The sequence below is a fragment of the Rattus norvegicus genome, chromosome X (genome assembly GCF_036323735.1).
Source record: "Rattus norvegicus strain BN/NHsdMcwi chromosome X, GRCr8, whole genome shotgun sequence".
Taxonomy (NCBI): domain Eukaryota; kingdom Metazoa; phylum Chordata; class Mammalia; order Rodentia; family Muridae; genus Rattus; species Rattus norvegicus.
This window is the reverse complement of record NC_086039.1, coordinates 93,754,305-93,777,493: the sequence shown is the minus strand read 5'-3', so window position 1 is coordinate 93,777,493 and position 23,189 is coordinate 93,754,305. Positions and strand designations below refer to the sequence as shown.

Genomic DNA, 23,189 nt, shown 5'->3' with positions numbered 1-23,189 from the left:
ACTTAGACTTAGATAAGTAAACCTTTTATTATTATGCAGCGACTCTAAATATCTCATAAGACCTAGTCTTACCCCAGAATCTACTTAGACAAAGTCTTACCCTCTGCTGATGATCTTCCCCCTCAGCTCCCTCAAGAAAAACCGACAAGAAAGAAGATTCCCACCTGTGCTGACCCCAGCAACCAAAAGAGTCAACTAACATTTATTTTTAAGGGATTATGCATATGATTTTTCTGCTATTGAACATTGAATAATCTCTGAGCCCCATTCACTCTGTGTTATTACAGCTATTATAAACTGTATTCTTAATATTTAGTCTGAAAAAAAAAGGAAAAGTAGAGGGAAATTTGCAGATGGCAGGAGATATTGTCTTGGTTTTGGAACCATGGAAGTAGAAGAGAAAATGGCAAAGTACATTCTTTGTTTGGATTGAGAATCGACTTTGGCAGTAGTGGTCTTTGCAAGGTCAACATACCCAATTTTGTGTTAGATGAGCAATTGTTGGGAAACCATTTGCCCTGAAAATTTCATGAAGATAACTTCTTTAACCAAGCAAAGGAATATTTATTTTAATATGTCATATACATTTGGAATAAAATAAATAAAATATATGCCTACAAGTTTTATTAATTTTTAGTAATTTGTTATCAGTAAAATATTCTGTTATGTAATCAAGATAGTTACATGTTAGAAACATTGTATTCATACCTTAAATTACAACTCTAATCATATTATACATAATAGTTGGCTTATCATATACAAATTATATGATCAAAGATTGGTCATTATATTTTTTCTTTATAAAATAGTATTAGTTTTGAGATATTTACATGTAAGTTATTTTGAACATTGTTTTCTCATATTCATCCACAGTGCCTGGATCTTATGGTCTTTCAACTTCTTCTGCCACAATAAACTCTGAACCTTCAGGGGATATGATCTAAATTTCTTGTTCTCGGTGCCTTGGATAGTTTCAGGTCTCTGTTTCAATCATGATTTATACAAATTATAAGCTTCTCTGATGAAGTTGAAATGTAGTATTCTATGTGAAAACAAGAATTGATTTAAAGTCTGTTTACTACTATGTACACTTTGCAGAACATAAGAATACTTTATTTCCTGTCTAACCACAGATTTTGAGCCTGACAATGGTGTAGGTATGGATATCATTTTATGGGGCAGAACATAAATGTAATAAAAAAATTAGGTGGTGAATCTCATGATGTTCATTAGGGTACTGCACTTGTAGGTATGTCTTGCCAGACCAGATATAATGCAGCTTGTACAGTTTATAGCTGAGTAAGACTAACATTTCCAATCTGTTAGTTGGCAATTCCAATGCACCACTAGCTAGTAAGTAGAAAGGGATGAAGCATCCAGGTCACTACCATCTTGCTAATCATGTTTCTGACAAAAGTACTTACTTGAGCATCAGTAATATGATCTTACTCTTAAACTCTGAACTGTAACCAAAAGCATTCAAAATCAGGGGAAGATCTTCAAACCTCACTAGCCAACAACTGAGAAAAAAAATCCTGCACTAAGATTCATTGTGTTATCCTGAATTGTCTAGTACTCACATTCTCATTCCCTTAGAGAATATGTCCACTTAATTCCCCCATTTTTGTTTATCTCCTAGTCTTGTAGGTACGTTTTCATGACTTTTTGAGACCCTGTTCTCTACCTATGGGTGGGCAAGTGATCACTCACAGAATTTACTCTGTCTCATTCAATTAATTCTTTTAGTCATTATATCATTATTTTTTTTAAATCTCTTCCTTGAAAATTCATTTCCACAAGGTACCTGTCTCAATCACGGTTCCTATGCCTGCACAAACATCATGACCAAGATGCAAGTTGGGAAGGAATGTATTTATTCTGCTTACACTTCCACCATTGTTGTTCATCACCAAAAGAATTCAGGACTGGAAATAAAATAGGTCAGGAAGCAGGAGCCAATGTAGAGGCCATGGAGTGATGGTTTCTTACTGGCTTGCTTCCCCTGGCTTGCTCAGCTTGCTTTGTTATAGAACCCAAGGCTAACGCCCAGGACAGCAAGACCCACAATGGGCTGGGTCCTCCCACATTGATCACAAATTGAGAAAATGCCTTACAGCTATGTCTCCTGGAGGCATTTCCTCATCTGAGGTGCCTTTCACTTTAATAACTCCAGCTTGTTTCAACTTGGCACACAAAAGTAGCCAGTACAGTACCTCATGAATAATTTATGTATTACCGTTTCCTCACTCAGAATGAATGCTTTTAGTTCCTTCTATTTACCTAAAAAATGCAAACTTTGGTATTTTATTTTTATGTGTACAGATCTTATATCTAAATGGAGAATGTCTATGCACAATGGGTTTAGAGTTCCTACAGAGGCAAAAGATGGTATCTGATCTCATAGAACTGGAGTTATAGAGAGTCGTGAGCCATTATGTGGGTGCTCTACAAGAGCAAAAAATAATCTTGATAGCTGAGGCCATCTCTCTAGAACTAACTTCATTTTTTTTGAATAGTTAGAATATTTTACTTTACAAATACTGTGATGGCTGGTCTCCGTTGTCAATTTGAAAAGAACTCCAATCAAGAAGTACAAGGCACACCTGTGGTCCAGATCCTGTGGCTGGAAGACACAGGTTTTTGATCCAGATCTTGAAGGGGAATGACCCTTGTACCACACGTGCCTTTAATCCAAATCTTGCGGCACACCTGTAATCTTGGCCATACTTTCTGCTGGAACCCTCTTTTCTCAAGTGTGTCAGAGCTCCTGCAGACTGGCTTACAGCTCTCGGTGTGGGCAGGGACCAGAAGGATATTTTCCCAAACTGCTCCATGTTTCCTGTGTCTAGAGGGCTCTAGGAGAGTTCCCCTAGGGCAAAGAATATGAGCAGAAGTGGTGGTCTCCCTGAGCTCTCAGGATTGTCCACACTTCTGAGAGTCCAGCTCTCTCCCCTAAAAATCCCCAAAGTAGAACAATATGAAAAGAGACTTACCAGAGTAGTCTCAAATTATACTGATGCCCTGTTCCCAGAAAGAGTTGCAGTTCAAACTTAAATTCTGAGAGGTGTTATCACTTGACAATAAAGAAGAAAAACAAGTTAGTCATAATCCAGTTGAAAGATGGGCCATGACTAGGATATTGAAGTTTAATACAAACTGAATGGAATTTTTTTGGTCAGGAAATTTCCCCAGTGCCCATGTGATCGAGATTCTTCCCCACTTTTTCTTCTATTAGGTTGAGTATATCTGGTGTGATGAGGAGGTCCTTGATCCACTTGGACTTAAACTTTGTATAGTGCTATAAGAATGGATTGCTTTCCATTCTTCTACATGCTGAGCTCGGATAGTAGAGGCAGAAAACCAAGACCTCTTGTGGAAACTACTGACTGGTGGCTAGAGATCTAATCTCCAGTGGAGAAGGGGATATGAGAATGAAAAGGCTTATCCTAACTCCTCAGTTTGAGAATGAACTAAGCAAAACTTCTTATCTTTATCATTTGCTAAAATATTTGCAGTGTAGATTAATAAATGATTTGTGTGGTGTGAAATATTTTTAAGTAGCGGAAGTTCACAAAATAATGATCACTTATTTAGGAAATGGTAGTGAGGTACTAAGAGTAATAAAACTGAATAAAAATTAAGAAAAGGGGTCAAAATCAATATTATTGATATGTTATTTGGTTCTACATGTAATAGTATATTAATAACTCTACAACAATTTGGCAACAGTTGAATAGTTATATCTAGATGAAGCAAATTTCCAGAGGTTAACATAAAATATTTTTATTAAGAATTTTCACGTTTGAGGAATTAACGAAAAGATTGAAGGAGCTGCAGGGGGTTGCAAACCCATAAGAACAACAAAACCAACCAACCAGAGCTCCCAGGTACTAAACCTCTACCCAAAGAGTACACATGGATAGACCCATAACTCCAGCTGCATATGTAGCAGAGGATGCCCTTCTTGGGCACCTATGGGAGGAGAAGCCCTTGGAAAAGCCAAGGCTGGATCACCCACTGTAGGGGAATGTCAGTGTGGGGAGGCAGGAAAGGGGGTGGTTGGGAAGGGAGAACACAATCTTAGAAGGTTATGAAGGCTATTAGTTGTTCTCTACAACCTGAAAGTAAGATCATATTGCTGATGACAATATGTACTTATTTGACTGAACTTCTAGATTTCAATCTGTTGACCAATTAGACACTTCACTGCTACTGACTTATGTTCATTATGCTGTAAGTTACTCTGGATAATCTGTGACATAAGATTCTCTGCATAATTTGTGAACGTTTTAAAAAATATTTTAACCTTCATTTGGTTTTAAAGAACAAGGAGAATATAAGGTAAAGTGGGCTAACATGTAAGAGGAATTTGGGATGAGGCAAAACAGAAATAAAAAATATAATGGTTGAACAAATTAAAAAAATAAGCAAACCAGAAAAAAAATCCCAACATAAAAGGGAAAGTATCAGAAATTTTCGTCCATAGCTGAAGAAATGTTGGGGATGATGGCTGCTGGGAAAGAAAACCACTCTCCTTCAGGAATGAAGCTCACAAGCGTCTACTCAGACACATACAATCAGCACTAAACCGACATTATGGGTTTAAAGAAAGGATATTTTATTATTAAAAGCATGAAATTAGGAAGTAACCATGATGGGAGGAATGGGAGGAATTAGATGAGAGAAATGTAAGAAATGCAGTACTCACAACATGCTATTTTTATGTATGAATTTCCTTTCTTTTTCCCCCAATAGTCATTTGAGTTTATTGTTTTCCTCCATATTTATTAAATTGTGTATTTATTATTTACATTTCAATTGTTATTCCCTTTCCTGGTTTCAAGGTCAACATACCTCTAACACCTCCACCTCCCCTTCAATATGGGTGTTCCCTTCCCCATCCTCCCCCATTATTGCACTCCCCACAACAATCACGTTCACTGAGGGTTCAGTCTTGTCAGGAACAAGGGCTTCCCCTTCCACTGGTGCTCTTACAAGGCTATTCATTGCTACCTATGAGGTTAGAGCCCAGGGTCAGTCCATGTATATTCTTTGGGTAGTGGTTTAGTCCCTGGAAACTCTGGTTGCTTGACATTGTTGTTCATATGGGGTCTTGAGCACCTTCAGGCTCTTCCAGTCCTTTCTCTGATTCCTTCAACGGGGGTCCTGTTCTCAGTTCCACAGTTTGCTGCTGGCATTCACCTATGTATTTGCTGTACTGTTTAAACATTTTAAGATTTTTATTTCATTATGAATGAGTGCTGTCTGCATGTACACTTGCAGGCCAGAAGAGGGCATTAGATCCCCATACAGATCGTCCTGAGATATGTGGTTGCTGAGAATTGAAGGAGAACCTCTGAAAGAGCAGCCCACATTCTTAACTGCTGAGCTCTCTCAGCAGCACCTCAATTTCTGATTTTAATATGTGTGTTTTTCTCTGATTGTGTTACCTCACTCAGGATGATATTTTCTAGTTCAATCTATTTGCCTATGTCCTAGCCACTGTGGTCCTGGTATGCAGAAGAAATGGCCATCCTGATTGGCTACTGCACTGTGACCTCAGGATTCTGTTGTCATGGTAATATTCATGTTGTCTCTGTAAGGCCTAGCTTAAGCTGATCTAATACTTTATCCTTTCCAAGATACATGTTATTTAGACATCCACAGCATTTTATTAGAAATCAACATTCCTGTGACAAGTTTGCAGGATATTATACTTTTGAGGTAATTTTTCATTTCTTCTGAAATGATAACCTTCTTTTCATTGTAATCTTACTCTTTCAAACTGTTCTTCCTTATTTGTTGTCCTCAGTGTAATTTGCATACAGTTATGAAAACAAATCCCATTCGGTTTGTATTAAGACATTGAAATCCTAGTCATGACCCATCCTAGAACTAGATTATGACTAACTTGTTTTTCTTCTTTTTTGTCAAGTGATAACATCTCTCAAAATTTAAGTTTGAACTGCAACTCTTTCTGGGAACAGGAAATCAGTATAATTTTAGACTACTCTGGTAAGACCCGTTTGTATTGTTCCACTTTGTGGATTTTTAGGGGATTTACTTTGTCCTTAGTATATTTATTTTACACATATACTGTGATATGAAAACAAATATACTCAATCATATCTAAGTTGCAATGAATTTGTTTTTAATGTAGATTATGTTAGATAACATATTTAATTGGTACTACATTGAAAGTATTAACTTCAACTAGATAATTTATCTTTTCTATCCTGCTGACTGTACTCTTTTCTACTTTTGATTCTTAAAAATATCATACCATTGGTAATTTTTCCATATATTACTAGAACTGTAACTATGGTGAACAGCTAGCAGCCATTGACACTATAAAATCAAACCTCTTATCCTATTGAAAGATTGACCATATACTCAATATTTAATATCCTTGTTAAATATGTCAGACCATTACATGGCATCATTCCATGTTTAAATTTTCTGCACTTTTATTTCTATGAAAAATACACACCTGGAAATTATACATGAACTTAATTCTATTTTGATTTTCTGTTGTTTAGGTAAACATTCTGGCCAAATGTTGCTTAAAAACGGGTTTATGTCAAATTAAAGTTTCAGGTTATAATTACTTAGGGAATTCATAGAAGGAACTCAAGACCATTCCTTCAGTCTCTGTTAAAAACTTTGTCTCCATATGTCCTCCTATGAATATTTTTGTTTTATTTTAAAAAGACTGAAGACCTGTACTTTGATCATCCTTCTTGAGCTTCATGTGGTCTGTGGATTGTATCATTGGGTAATCTGTCCTTTTGTGACGGTATCCATTTTTCAGTGAATGCATACCATGTGTGATTTTTTGTGATTGGGTTACCACACCTAGGATGATAGTTTATAGTTCCATCCATTTACCTAATAAGTTAATGAAGTCATTGTTTTTAATAGCTGAGTAGTAATACATTATGTAAATAGACCACATTTTCTTTATCCATTCTTCTGTTAAGGGACTTCTGAGTTCTTTCCAAATTTTACCTATTATAAATAAGGCTACTATGAATATAGTGGAGCATGTATCCTTGTTATATGTTGGAGCAACTTTTGGGTATGTGCCCAGGAGTGGTGTAGCTGGGAACTGTGATAGCACTATGTCCAGTTTTCTGAGGAACCTCCAGACTGATTTACAGATTGTTTGTTCTAGCTTACAATCCCACCAATAATGGAGGACTTTTCCTCTTTTTCCACATCCTTACCAGCATCTGTTGTTCCCTGAGTTTTTGATCTTAGCCATTCTGACTCACATCATTTGGTATCTCAGGGTTGTTTTGTATTGCATTTCCCTGATTACTAAAGATATTGAACATTTCTTTAGTTGCTTCTCAGCCATTCGATAATACTCAGTTGAGAATTCATGGTTTAGCTAGGTACCCCATTTTTAATAGGGTTATTTGATTCTCTGGAGTCTAACTTTTGGAGTTCTTTGTATATATTGGATTTTAGCCCTCTCTCTGATGTAGGACTGGTAAGCATCTTTTCCCACTCTGTTGGTTGGCATTTTGTCCTTATGAGTGTATCCTTGGCCTTACAGAAGGTTTGCAATTTGATGAAGTCCCATTTCTCAATTCTTATCTTAGAACATAAGCCATTGGTTTCCTGTTCAGGAAATCATCCCCAGTGCCCATGTGTTTTAGGCTCTTCTCCAATCTTCTACTTGTTTGAGTGTATCTGGTTTTATGTGGAGATCCTTAATTCACTTGGACTTGAGCTATGAACAGGGCAATGAGAATGTATTGATTTACATTTTTCTTCATGATGACTGTCAGTTGAATCAGGATCATTTGTTGAAAATGCTATCTTTTTTCCACTGGTTGGTTTTAGCACCTATGTCAAAGATCAAATGACCATAGGTGTGTGGGTTCATTTCTGTGTCTTCACTTCTGGGTCTATTCCACTGATCTACCTGCCTGTCTCTGTACCAATACCATGCAGTTTTTATCACTATTGCTCTGTAATGCAGCTTGCGGTCAGGAATGGTGATTCCCTGTTAGGTTCTTTTATTGTTGAGGACTCCACATGGGTACCTTGGAGGAGAAGTGTTGGTTTTAGCTCTGCTCTCAGGTATGTCAGCACTCCTAGAGACAAGCTTTCAAGTCTTGGCACAGAGAGAAACCAAAAGGATCCTGTGTTTGACTCTTTCTAAGTTCCTGTGTCCGGAGAGCTCTACACTGGTGTCATGTGGGCCAGGAATGTGAACAAAAGTGGTAGTCTTCTCTGGGCTCTCAGAAATTTCCACACTTCTGAGAATCCCACTCTCTCTTCATGGAATCTGGTTACAGACATCTTTGGGACTGGGTCATCTCAGCACCCTGGCAGAAATGGAATGAATCCTGTCCCAGACTGCTCCTTGGTTCATATGTCCTGTGTGCTCCAGGCTGGTCCCTCTGAGTAGAAGTGGTTGTCTTACCTCTGCTCTTGGATGTGTCAATGCTCTTGGAGACCTGCTTTCTCCTGGTGGGATCTGTGTACAGCTTTTTCATTCTTTATTATGGCATGTATTCAAATCCTCTTGATTTCTTGATCATATTTCTACTTAACATTTTTAAATATTGTTATATAAATCATCTAGGTTAGTTTTCTCAGGAAATATTACTCTGGGAATATTACTTTTTGATAGAGAATTGTTGTTTTGGTTATTCCTGTTGTGTATTTGTGATAGGTCCTAGGCATTTGAAGTAAAGTAACTGGTAGTATTTATTGGTATGCCAATGTTAATCATCTTTATTTAAATGGGTCTTAGAAGTTCTGTTTCTCACTATTCCAAATTGTCAGGTGGTTGACCAGCTGTATGAGATTTCAAATTCAATCTTTGTGTGAGTCTGTGTGGTTGTTCAGATGAAGTTTCAGAAACTGTTGTGGCTCAGGTCATGCAAAATGCAGTTTCAGAAGCAAGGGGCAAACTGTACAGGATTCTCAGAGTCAGTATTCAACAGTATGAGGGGGCCACATTGGTATTTTCCTCAGGCAATTAGTAGTGCTGAAACTGAATGAGTTTGGGATTCTTGCCCAGGCATTTGGTCCTCAGGCAAATTATGTATTTTCAGGAAGTTGCTGTTGTAAGTATAGTGCCCTTCCCATGGAAAAGAGTAATCATCTCGTATCAGAAATGGATAGGGCCAGCAAAGCTATTCTAGTATTAGTGAAGAAACAGGGCTATGTAATCCATATCGATGGAATTAATGGTGGACATCTAAGCTCTCTGACTAATAATGTGTGTTGGGGGTAAGGGTACTTGGGAAGCATGCATACAATTAACAATATATTTTAGTGATCTTTACTTGAAGAGAATATGTACAAATTGTAGAGGATTGTTGGTCAAGTTGCCCTTATCCATGTCACATAGGTGAGTGGATCTGTTGATATGGCTATAGTGTCCATTCTTGGAGATGAGTGTCATATAAAAATGGCTGTAGTTGGAGGCAAGTACCATATGCCTGCATAGCAAATGGACTAAATGTCTACAGCAGAGGTGGACAGAGTTGGCTATGTTGGCAATGTTTATTTGGGTTGGAGAGTCTAGTCTACTTGGCTAGGGATGAAAACAAGGTGGTTCTTTTTGAATATATGGGGCTGATAGTAGACATTGGAGTGCCTGTCTGAAGTGAGTATGGAGAAATAGGCTCAGAAAATAGGATGGGACATGTATTTCTTAGGCGGATCACAGGAGTTTCAGCTAGATTTGTTTCATGCAGCTCAAGAACATGAACAGTACCCACAGTAAGCTGGGTCCTCCACTATCAATCACCAATTCAGACAATCTCTCACAGACAGGGCAACACACCAATATGATCTAAGCAATCCTCCAGTTTATAGTGACTCTTCTCAAAGGACTTGTGATTTTGTCAAGTTAACAATGAAGTCCTCAGCACTGAAAAAAAAAACAAAAAAAAACAATGAAAACTAATTTCTGTAATGTCTGACTATTCACAAAACTATTTCACAGCATACTAGTGACATTCTTCTTCAATATTCTGGTGGCTGTTAGGACTTATCTCATTTACATTTTCCATTTCAATTTTTTCTTTTATGAAAAATTCCTTTTATCTTTTCTACATTTCATCAGTTTCTTTAATATACCACTGTCATCACTACTTAAGGTTTCAAATTTGTTCACAAATTGTTCTACATAGATGTTGTCTCATAGCATCTTTGTAATTATTACACTTTGCATTTATATCTAAATTTATATCAAATAGGTTTGCATAAGTTGAGTAATTGACCCTACAACACCCTTATTTAGAGCATATATTCATCTCAGATTATTACTTTCTAAGGCCAGGTCAACATTAATTTTTTAGACTTATAAGTTGCCTAGTTATCCTTCCTGTACAAAATGATGGTCATTTCAGGCCAGTCTTGCATTTCACTCAGAGAATGTCACTTATTTCTGCCATTATTCTCCATAACTGCCTAAACTTGTTTACTGGGCCAAGGTAACCTGGTATGGTTGCAAGGAATTAAGCCTGGCTAGTCGAAGAAGCCACAAGACTGAGGCTGTGAAAATTTTATAAAGACCAATCAGGTTTTTTATACCAGTATTAGAAACAGCATATATTGACAATTATCTGGATCAATATAGTTGTAGTTGCCAGGGTACAATAATGTTTGCCATCTTTACAGGGTACACAAGATTAATGTCTAATACCAGTTGACCCATCCAGCATGTTTTCTCGATGTCTAATGGAACATACAGAGAAATATAAATCTACCTGAACTGTCTGGGGAAATATTTTGGTCTCTCAGAAATTGGAAAGCACACTGTGCCCCAGAATTCATGGACTCTAAACTGTAAAACCTGTGATTCATGTCTCTCAAGGCAGCTAGACCAGGACAAGTTCATGATTCCCAACATTTCTCCATATCTGTACATCTTCCAGGTTCACTTATGCATTATTTTTCTTCCATTCATTATGTAAACAATTGTTTTAATATAGTCAAACAGTAGCCTCTGGTGCTCCTGTACCATAAAAAGCATAATTAATAATCACTCCAATATTATTACTGCCACTGTGAGAGTTATTATTATAGTAATATGAATGGAATAATACAGATATTTATTCTGTATATAAGAATATTATGAATTTTTATTCACATACTGACATTTAGCATTCATCTAATTTTTTGGTATATTATATCCCATACATGTGAGAACAGTCTAAGATCTCTACTGTGAGAATGTTCCACAACTGGCATACATTTAACTTTCAATAGAAATTCGTCAGTGTACAAGGTTTTTAAAAAAGCTTTTTGAGAGTTCTTGTGTGTGCATATCCTTTATTAATGCAAAGCACATACATTAAAAATAAAACATCATTTTATCCTTCTAAGACCACAAGTAAAATTGAAATTCTTTTTATTATTCTAATGAATTTGGTACCAAATACGTCCTTCATTACACAATTTAGATAACTTCTACTATAAAATTCCTTATGTGTGCATGTAAGTTTCTACACTATAAAATAATATAACTTTTTTGTTTATGATCCTTGGATTCTGAAAGTCAGACTTACTTTTTTCAGCAAATGTTTTACATTTGTAAGGGATTAACAAAATATGAAAAAGTCATAGTATCTAAATTTGACCTGTATTCTGAAATGTAATGGAGAATAATCCCTTTTAATTTACTCTTTAAAGCCATGTAAACAATGACATTCCAGACTCTGACCATTTCAATTTTGGAATTTGTTTGCTGAAAGTACTGCAATAGAAATATAAAATCTTCCTGATATTCAATTAATGGATAATTAACAATTTTATTTTTCAGCACTATTATGCATATTGACATAAATCAACAGTTCTCTGAAGTTCTCATGTTTAATGATTTTGGAGCCTCTTGATCTAGCTCTGTGCACTCACATTTATCATCAAAGAGAAATTTTCAACTAGACCAAAAGAAAACATAAAGTAAAATGTATTAACCCTCTTTAAGGGCAACTGTTCCTAACAGCTTGTCATACACACCAGCTGTAGCAAACCTTGCACTCACAAGTATCAAACAGAAAATTGTTGAAGATAATATCAGTTTATATTATCCAGTTAAAGTGACAATTTTATGGAAACTACTATAGCTTACCTAGCCTGTAACTAGATTTGAAGATGAGTATATTTGAAGAGGTTTCTGACTCAGAAACAGTTCAAATTGTGAGCTCTGTATTTGTTACTGAGAATTCAGACAAGAACCTCATGCCTTGCCAGCAGAATGAAGCTGATGAAATGGAAAATTCTATTGAACCTCTGAATAAGAGGCCTTGTTTGTCCTCTGAAGTTGATTCTACTCCTTGCATGTCAGCTTTTTCATTCCCATTACCAGAAATGGAACAAAGCTTTGGTTTGGTCACAACCACAGCCACAAAGATAGCTGATGAAGAGTTTACTAAGGAAAATAGGATGCAACTTCAGGTTTTACAAGATGACAAACCAGATAAAGTTTCTCCCTTATTGATGAAGGAAGAGTCAATAGTTAGCCAAGTATGGGTCACAGGTAAGGACGCTAAGGATGCTCTAACTAATCAAGGACATAAATGGAGGCAGGGAATGTGGTCCAAGGAAGAAACAGATATTCTGATGAGCAACATCGAAAAGTATATGAATGAACGTGGAGTCAAGAATCCTGCAGAAATCATTTTTAAGATGTCAAAAGGTAAAAGAAAAGATTTCTACAGGTCTATATCATTTGGTCTGAATCGACCATTGTTTTCAGTGTATAGAAGGGTGGTCCGAATGTATGATGACAGAAACCATGTGGGAAAGTACAGCCCTGAGGAAATAGAGAAGCTCAACGTACTCTGGCAGAAGCATGGCAATGACTGGATAACAATAGGGGCTGCCATGGGAAGAAGTCCATCTTCAGTCAGAGACCGGTGTCGACTGATGAAGGATACTTTCAATGCAGGAAAATGGACCAAAGAAGAAGAACAGATACTTGGAGATGCGGTTCATGAGTTGACAGGCACTGAGGTGGATAAGAAAGTCACTCAGGGTGTGTGTTGGGCAACAGTGGCTCAACGAGTGGGTACTCGCTCAGCAAAGCAGTGTCGTGCTAAATGGCTCAACTACCTGAACTGGAAACAGACTGGAGGTGTTGAGTGGACAAGGAAAGATGAAGTCAATCTCATTCACAGGCTAGAAAAGCTTGATGTAGCTGATGAAAGTGAAATTCGCTGGGATGAATTAGCTAATGGATGGGAAAGTGTTCGTTCACCACAATGGCTGCGAAGTAAATGGTGGAACATCAAAAGACAAATTACAAATCACAAGGATTTTGCATTCTCAGTCCTAGTAAAATGTCTCCAACAAGTATATGAAAGTCAGAATGCCAGCTTCATGTTTTGGGAGAATAAATCAGGATCGGAAGAATCAGACAGTAACCCTGATATCAGTGCGCAACAAGTCCCCTTTGGAGTCACAGGTATAGAAGATAACAAATCCATCTGTCCAGCACCTGTGACAGGATTGCAAATTACACTGCAGCTGGTCCCCAGGTCCTCAACTGAATCACCTGCTGGTGGTGTTGACTCTTAAATCTATAAACCTGCCTACCCAACCACAGTAGATTTTGAGATTCTTCCTTTTTCCATTTTTGTTCCATTCCCTAACCTTGCACCTATTTCCTTCAAACAAATTCAACTCATGGCCTTCCCTTAACTCTGACCAATGGTTCCACAGTAAGCCTGGCAGCTGTTGCACCTGATTCTCCTAGCCCATCACATTTCATCCTTTGTCCCCAAAGCATCCTGTTGAATATTCCAGTCAATTACATGTGACTTGTGGTTTTCCAAATATCATCACTGAACTTTTGCTGAAACAACATTGAATTTTCCACATCACCAGCAGAATTGGCACTCAAAGATGACATCTTGCTTTTTATCATTTTTATGGATTTCAATGTATTCGAAGCATAAAATTTGCCTGACAAATTTTTAGCTAAGATGGCTCTTCTACTTTAAATTAATGATGCTCCTATTTATAAATTCAGATACCCAAACAGCAGAGAATTAATAATCCTTGTTATGAGTACAGCCAAAGAAGAATTTCCCAACACCAATCATAAGAAGAAGAAATTCACTTAGATTTATTGAATTCTTGTGTCTCTGACGATTTAATCAGTCATCATAGTAGAGCAAGTGCACTAAACAAGTGATGGCAAAACCATACTTGTTATCTTTCACTCCTGGGCTTGATCAAGGCAGGGGATTTTACAGGCATTGAATCAGTGTTGCCTGTCAGAACACTAACAAGTCTCATTGAGTCACCAAAGCTTAAGTGTGGTAATATCCATCACTATACATCAGACACACTCCTTGATCAGGTCTCTGTGAGGGCTGATTCCATTTCAGCAAGTCCTCCCATTGTAGTGCAATGCTCTCTTATTTCAAACACAGATACTTTGGAGGTGATTGTGTGGTAGTTACTCTTGGTTAGTTCATTGCTGGGAGCAGGAAACCAATTTCGGGAGAGAAAATAAGGAACTAAGTCAAGAAAAGTCACTATTGTTTTAATGTTTTTAAAAGGAACAAGAGTTTCCAACTAAACCCACTATCAGCTAAGAAGTGTCCTCCCACAGGTTACAATTATCACATTGAACTGAAAGTAAATGGAAAATGTACTCCCTGTACCTGATAACTCAGACATTTTAATAGATGTTGTACTATATCAAATACACAGAACTCTGAGAAAGAACTTGTATTGTACCCTCCCCAGGCAATGTACTGCCCAAGTAGCAATTTTAGAGACAAAGTTTACATTTGTATCTAAAGAAACAAAAATATTTATCACTAATATTTATTGACACAATTGCTATAAAATTCCACCAAATGTGATTGTGAACAATAATTACATCATAAATATTTCATTTTATAGAACACAAAATGATATAAAATGTTGATTGGATTGTGAACAATATGGGTGTGTTTAAGAATAAAACAGCTGACTTACAATATAACAGTTTAACATACTTTGTCTGAAGTTTTCTTTCTGGAGAAAGGGATGCTTAGAACAATTGTGTAGATTTCTGGCAGAGTAACTTGAACATGATAATCATTCACAAGAGCATTCAAAATTCTAAATCACGGTGAGGTTGTTATAGAGTTTGTTGTGACAGGAAAAGTTTGTGAACCCCAAAATCACCACCAAGGACCCGATTATAATTCAATCGCATTAGAGTCTCTTTATTCAAGTTCAAGATTGAGCCACACCACAGTAACTCATGCAAGAGAATGGGAGTGGCAGCCCTAAGCTTAGTTCCTGGATAACATTTATAAATACAAGAAGAGGGTACACATCTTATTAACAGCCATCATGGCCTTTAACATAATTGGCTGATGCAGGGAGCCAAACCATAAACTTAACTTCTGCTGTTTTCCTAATTGGTGATTGTTTGGAAGTGAAGTGCCAGGGGTAAACTTGTAGTCTGGAGATGCAGATTTGTTGGGGAATAACCTGAAAACTGGTGCTAGATGGAGGTTTAGTTAGGGGTGGGGGTGGGGGTAAAATGAAAACTGGTGCTAAGTACTGACCTCTTAACTCAAGTTCAAACTTAGGTCAGGTTCTCTAAGATGAAGTCTGAACTCAAAAGATCTATCTCTCAAGATATCTATAACTCAAATCAGTTCTTTCTCATAAGAGAATGTTCAGTGTCTGTTGAGAACAGTGAAGCCCATGCAGGAGCCTCCTCCCATACACTGCCCACAGAATGCATCTCCTGAACAACCACTAGAGGAACTGTGATTGAGTAAGGCATACCTAACCTAGAAAAAAATTACTCTCCATTTCTGAGTACTAAAGTACTTTTACTCATGTATATTCCTGATACTTTCTGCTTACCTTGACTATTTTGCCTAAGGCCAATGTTTATTCTTTTATTTAATCCTTATTTACTGATATTAATACTTATATTACACAACAGAGTAAATATGTTTTTTTCTTTCTTCTCTCTCTATAAGTATATAAAATATATAGCATGCATATATGTGTGGGTTACAGAATGAATACAGGTTAAAGTGGCTGGAACAGGTTAAAGATGCTTCAGAATAAATCTAAACCACGTTTTTATAGAAATTCAGTGAACAAACCAGTAAATGAGCAGCTTCTAGAAACACTTGCTACCAGATTTAGGTTTGTGGCTGTAGAAATCAAAGAAAATGACTGAGTATGGTCCAAAGCAAGAAATGGGCAACACACAGGTATTGACATCCAAGCTGTGTACAGGTAGGCAGTTGAGTAGGCTACAACAACACAGGAATTAATCATTATCTACTTAAACCATGAGGCCTAAGAGATGCTGAAATTTCTGGGTCCACCCATGGTCTTCAATCATACTTCCCCCTCAAAGCAGAGTCAAATATGTTTGGGAAATGGAGTCTCTGAGGGTTCTGCCACAGACTGAAAAGACACAATTTTATACAATATGTATTAACTTAAAGTATGGTAGAGCATGATCTCACTAAAACTATTATTTCATGTAATAAAAGACCTGTAATCTACTCTGATGTCTGTAACCATGGACCTGTTGGGAATAAAAACAGAATGTTTATTTTGAAATTGATGCCACCTAGGAGTCCTTGAATTCTCCAGTGAATTTATTGTCTGCAATTTAAATAATAAAAAGGTAAGAGTGATGCTATTGGATATTTTGGGGAGACTCGGAAGACCAGCATATGATACTGGAGAAATTATATATACTTATAAGCGTCATTATTCTTATTACATAAAATTATTTTAAAGAAAGATTTGCAAGGACAAAGAGCAAACTCAAGCAGAAATTGAGGAGAATTTTTTTTGTACTAAATTTTATTAATGTTTAAAGGAAAGTCTCAGAGCAGACTTTTCAGGAAGAAAATTAATATGATACTGTCATGAAAGGGCTAAGAAGATAATCATTAAAAAAAATTGAAGTAGTTCATAATTAGGAGTACAAAGGCATACTTAAGTTTTGTCCAGCATAGAAATAAAAAGACAAAGAGAAGAAAATGTATAGTTATGACTTTCCTCATATAAACTCAGAAATGTAGCCAGACCAAGCAAACCCTTTATTGATTCAATGGTGCCTCAATAAGGCTTAGGAAATTAGAAACTACATTATTTTAGGGTAAATCTACCTTCTCAGGAGTATGGTTCACTAGTCCAATTCAGCACTGGATCACAGTAATAATTGCTCTTACAGAAGGATATAAGGACATGTCTTCACCTAGATGTCAATTCTATTTTTTACAAAATTAGGGAGTTTCATTCTTTTTAAATAATGTGTTTCAGGAAACAGTCTGAAACTCCAAATATCAAAGCAGGAGATAATATATCCTCTACACTAATCTACCATGTTCTATGCTCGTATGCTATGTTCTTTTGTGCCTTAAGATGATTCAGTCCTGGGCCTTAGCCTGGGAAGAGTCAGTTTTCTGGTCCCCAAGGTCCCACCTGGCTTGTGGAATAAAGTATAGAGGAAATTTCTCTCTTGCTTTGGAAGACAAGGTTCACCAATGGAGCAATATAGAGTATGACCCTATATCTTTGTGATGTCAGTAATATAGTGACCTTAAGTATAGAGCTAGAGCTCTAGGCTTATGCTTTTGCAAAAGTCAAATAAATGTCTTTTTCTCTTTTATAGTAGTCTGTTTTTATACACTTAAATCTAACTGTAATTTCCTTTAAATATTTACCCAAAGCTGTCACAACCATATTAAATACCATTGTCTAAGAACTAGCTAAAGAAATGGCTCAGTAATTTAGATATTTACTGACCTTGCAAAGGTCTGGAATTTGATTCCCAAAACTCAGATCACTACACCCTGTTATTTAGCACCAGAGGTCCAAAACACTCTTCTTTCCTCTCTGAGCACCTGTAATACACAGGCACTGGAGCTGATAGAATGGGATAAGAATAGGCTAGCAAGGAAGGCATTCAGAGAGGGTCCACAGGAGGGAGGAAATCTGAATGTGCTACTAAGATTTGCATAACTCTCTGCGAATGGGTGCAAAAAGGAAGAAAAGTCAGAGAAGATGGCCTGCTACAATTTTATGAGTAAGATTACAGCATTGCAATTGAAGGATAGGAGTTAGAGTAAGGACTGCCGACCCTTCTCTGGTATCTGTGTTTGTTAAGTTCCCAGGAAGTGTATGTGGGATTGACAACTAAGACAAAGGGACATATGGTAGATAAAATATTTTAGAAAAGATTTGTGTGATCTGTTGAATATGGAGGCAGAAAGAAGGGAAGGCTGCAGCAGACAACTATTGCAGAGCTGGCAACAAGACTTGGGCACTACAAGAAAATCAGAAGAGGGAGGATGAAAGATATATCCCTGACTTTCTGGCTGCTTTGGGCAGTAAGTTCCCAGTGAGTGCCTGTGGGTACAATGAAGTTAAAAAATTCATTAACAGGCAGTCTGCTTTCATTTAAATTTAAGATAAAAGTTAGCAAAATAAACCTTATAAAATTGGCAGTTCATTATAAAAATGAGCTTTTGAAAATAAAATACATGTGAGTTAAATATGATACTAAAATAAAATATTAAAAATATTTTATAGAGAGTTGATATTGAAACAAAGGGTTTAAACTCTTTACCCACCTCTTTCTCTGACCTTGTTTCATTATCTCTGATTTACTTTGAAGTTCACCGAGAGGAGCATTTTTGCTTACAATAAACTCTCCATTACAGTCCACAAATACCTTTTAGTCGTAAGGTAAAGAATCAGTGTGGCCTGAATTGTGGTGCATATACCTTAGGAAACATCTTGGGCTATTAAAGATAAACAAATGGAGCTACTTATATGTCTCCACAATAGTCCTAGCTTTTATGCTGAGACCCACGTTCAAGCAGCATGGTTAGTTTCTCTGTGTACCATCCTATTAAACATGGGTTCTTTGTTCCTTTGCCTCTACTTTTCTAACAAGAAACCCACTAACTGAATGCCTCTAACATCAAAATTAGCTATTTCCTAGGCACGTTCATACACTGGTTCAATGTCATATGTAATAATACATACCTTTTCTGGGGAACATCTTCATAAAACCTGATTCACCCTCTAGCCCTGTAACCAGTCTTGCAGCTGTAAAGAAACTCTAAAGAGACATATCACTCAATTTAACTATAAAACTGTTGAAAAAACTGGGCCTTAGGATAGGGGCATTTCCTCGGGAATCTCATATACTGATCAGAGAGTAAAATCAACTGTCAGAAGAAGATTCCAACAATTCTAGCAATTTGACAATCCATTTTACAGACTAAATACCCTAATAATGATAACTCAACCATGACTGTCAAAGTACCTTGAGGAGTACTACTTATTTCTGAATATCCTTGGCCTCAATTTAAACTATTTCTTATTTTATGATCCTAATGGTAGACTTGAGGGTGTTGAGGGATCTTTGTTTATTCTTTCCAATGTGACTATTGAACAAATACTCTACCTATACCCCTGATATCTATTTTAAATTTGTCTTTTTCTTGTATGTCAAAGGTGGACAGGCATGACTTGGCGCAAATTATGACTTCCAAATTTCATGATAGAAATCATTATGGGAAAGTAAATAGTTGATATATAAACTTTCCTCCCTCTATTTAAAAAGAAATAAAAGAAAGCTTATAAGACAAAATTTGCATATTTTTGTGTTACTAAGTCTTACAATTAAAAAAAAACTGAGTAAACTTTCTAAGTGTATTTTTGCTAAACTTGGTGCACCTAATTTCTTGTGATAATTGTTTTCATGTATTTTTGGTTGTTTACACATGTTGTGTGTGTCAAATATTTTAATGTACCATGGCCTTTTAGTCTTCATTTTTGTTATGTGAACAAAACAATTTGGGGATGGGACACATGCCTATTTAAAATCCACGTGCAAAATGGAATTTAAATATTGTTGTCATATATTAAAGTTAGATAAGTACATGCTATTTTATAAATTTGAATACTCTAAACATGTTAAACATATTAAAATATGTGGATGCCATTGCATTTAAAGTGTATTCAAAAATTATGTGTTCATTGGTGGATTTTTTCTTTGGTGATTATGAAGTATCCTTCCATATCTTTTTTGAAAACTTTTGGTTGAAATTCAATTTTATTTGATATTAGAATGGCTTCTCCAGCTTGTTTCATTGGACAATTTGCTTAGAAATTTATTTTATAGCCTTTTATTCTGAGGCTGTGTCTGTCTTTGTCACTGAGGTATGTTTTTGTCATGCATCAAAATTCTGGGTCCTGTTTATGTATCCAGTCTGTTAGTCTGGATTTTTAGTTAATCTTTTTATTGGGGAATTGAGTCTATTAATGTTAACAGATATTAAGAATAGTGACTTTTTTTGCTTCCTGCTATTTTTGTTGTTAGAGGTGGAATTATGTTTGTGTGTCTCTCTTCTTTTGGTTTTGTTGCGAGGATATTAATTTCTTGCTTTTTCTAGGGTGTAGTTTCCCTCCTTGTGTTGGAGTTTTCCATCTATTATCCTTTGTAAGGCTGGATTTGTGGAAAGATATGGTGTAAATTTGGTTTTGTCATGGAATATGTCTCCATCTATGGTAATGGAGAGTTTTGTTGGATATAGTAGTCTGGGCTGGCATTTTTATTCTCTGAGGGTCTGTATGACATCTGCCCAGGATCTTCAGGCTTTTATAGTGTCTGGTGAGAAGTCTGGTGTAATTTCAATAGGTCTGTTTTTATATGTTACTTGATCTTTTTCCCTTTCTGCTTTTAATATTCTTTCTTTGTTTTGTGCATTGAGTGTTTTGATTATTATGTGACAGGAAGAATTTCTTTTCTGGTCCAATCTATTTTGGGTTTTGTAGGGTTCTTAAGTATTAAATTTCATATAAAAAGGTTTTGATAGTAATATTTTAAATGCATTCTTGTAGTTTAATGCATAATATAAAATTCATATGGTTTCTTAATTGTTTTTAATGTAGAACTGTTAAATACAAGGTTTTTTTATCAAGGTTTGACTACATATAAATTAATAGTATCTGTTTACTAATGATCCTTGTCTGTTTCCTTTTTTAAATAAGGATTATAATAAATAAAACGCTACCAAAATAATGCTTAAAATATTTGTTTACTAAAATATCTTTTATACCACTATGTATATGAACTATCTGTCCATATATGGTGATATATTTTTTACATAATGTACTTATTATCAAACTGTCTCTTATGAAAGTGCTTATGTAAACTAAATTTGTTAATTCATTTTTGCTACATTCTGGATTCATATAAAACCCAATTTTTAAAAAAAAAATCTATGAAAGAAGACATAAAGTATATTTAATCAATTTGAGCACATATAGGTAAAACACATAAAAATGACTAATGGTCCTAAGTCTTTCTCTGAGAAAAATAACAGTAGTTTTAAATAAAAATAATTAAATATGGAAAAAATAATTAAATAAGGAAAAATATACACATTCATACAATTCTAATCAAGATACTATCTTCTACATCTTCATCCGTATTCTGGTTCTGCAATATGGTCCATATTCTTTGGGAATGCAAATTAACTTTAAATTATCATTATGCCTACTGACCTCCCTTGAGATACTAATCTCTTTAGTCCACAAATTAAGAGGTCAAATCAAGATTTTGATTTTATCTTGTATTTAAATTCGTGTATATATATATATGTATATATATGCATACAAATATTTTACGAATTTCAAGGATGCTTTTATTCATTTCTTGTAAAAAGAAATAAACAAACATCTTTCTCCAGATTCTCATTTTAGACAGGGCTACGTAAGAGAAAATTCTAAAATATTTTTAACTTACAATTGTGAAGAGATACTTCAAGGCTTACACAAAGATCTTCAAGTTTACAGGTCATCTTATTATATAATGCTATAATGATATATATCTTTTAAAGTGTTCATTCCTTATTTTAGTTAAAAATTAATGCCAAAGTTTATCGTATTCTGGATGCCTTATCCTGCTGTTTATGCCTCATAAGCACTAAAAAGAAGTGGCTGCTTTTTCTAACAACAGAAACAAAGCATTTAAAGGTGCCTGTTATAACAACTTATCTTTAACAAGTAAATTGAAATTTAAATAATATATAGAACTATTAATATGCTTCAGAACTATTGAATATCTAAGAAATTTTCTGTGAATCTTAGGATTACTGCCATCGTGAAAAACAAAGATGAAAAACAACTTGGAGAATAAACATTCTATATGGTTTATACATGCACATCATAGTCTATCACTGAAGGAAGTCAGGACAGAAACACAAACAGGCAGAAACCTGGAGGCATGAGCTGATGCAGAGTCCATGGAGGGATGCTGCTTACTGGCTTGTTCATCTTAGTTTGCTCAGCCTGTTTTCTTATAGAAACCAGAAGCAATGTGATAGAACCACTCACAGTTAATCACTAAGGAAATGCTCTCCAGGCTTGCCTACAGACCAGTATTATTGAGAAAGTGTCTTAATTTGGCCTCCTTGCAGATGACTATTGCTTGTGTCAAGTTGACATAAATCTTGCTAGCTCACAGTGTTTTAGACATAGCCACCAGAACTCTCACCAAAATTTCCACACTCAAATCATTTTCTGAACTTTCTAACAAAAATAATGTTTACCATTAAATTTTGTTGTAAGTGGCTATTTAAAATATATTTATAACTCTTTGTTTGGGAGTTTTCCATATATTATCAGATGGGGGAGCACCCTCATAGAAGCAGGGGGAAGGGGAGGGGAAGAGAGGGTTTGTAGGGGACATCAGGAGGGGGATAACATTTGAAATGTAAATAAATTAAATAACCAATAATAATATTTAAATTAAATTATTTTCCTTTAATAATTGAGAGGCCAATGTAATTTCTGTGTTTATTAATTGACTTTTAATCTAAGAGTATGAATCAAAGATAACTGCAATTTCTTTACTAATTAATTTCTATCAGTTATAAATCAAAAAAATTTCAGTCAAATCTTTACAAATACTTATGATGTTAAGCCCAATCCTTTTACAAAAACTTTGAGAGTATGAAAAGTCTAATGATGATCATCAAAATAATCTGTCTGATTTATATTCTGATTTCTGTAATAAACTACACTGACAAAAACAATTTAAGGGAAAATTTATTTTTGTTTACTATTATAGAAGCATAAGTTTAGACAATTATAGAAACATTGTGGCAGGAAAAAGGCAGAATAGTTGGTGACACTGCATTTACATTCATGAA

The 23,189-nt window shown here is 35.6% G+C and overlaps 1 protein-coding gene across 1 annotated transcript; it reads left to right on the top strand.

The window, feature by feature from the left end:
• Window positions 1-5,586: 5,586 nt before the first annotated feature.
• Dmtf1l (cyclin D binding myb like transcription factor 1) lies at window positions 5,587-14,980 on the top strand. Its single transcript, XM_039100411.2, has 3 exons — window positions 5,587-5,724; window positions 5,936-6,015; window positions 11,795-14,980. Exon 3 carries the CDS (start codon window positions 12,127-12,129, stop codon window positions 13,549-13,551), a length of 1,425 nt encoding a protein of 474 aa, XP_038956339.1. The 5' UTR covers window positions 5,587-5,724; window positions 5,936-6,015; window positions 11,795-12,126; the 3' UTR covers window positions 13,552-14,980.
• Window positions 14,981-23,189: the final 8,209 nt, after the last annotated feature.

What these genes read in the sequence shown, in the direction of transcription:
- Dmtf1l (XM_039100411.2), top strand. Translation starts at nt 12,127, where the DNA reads ATGAGTATATTTGAAGAGGTTTCTGACTCAGAAACAGTTCAAATTGTG.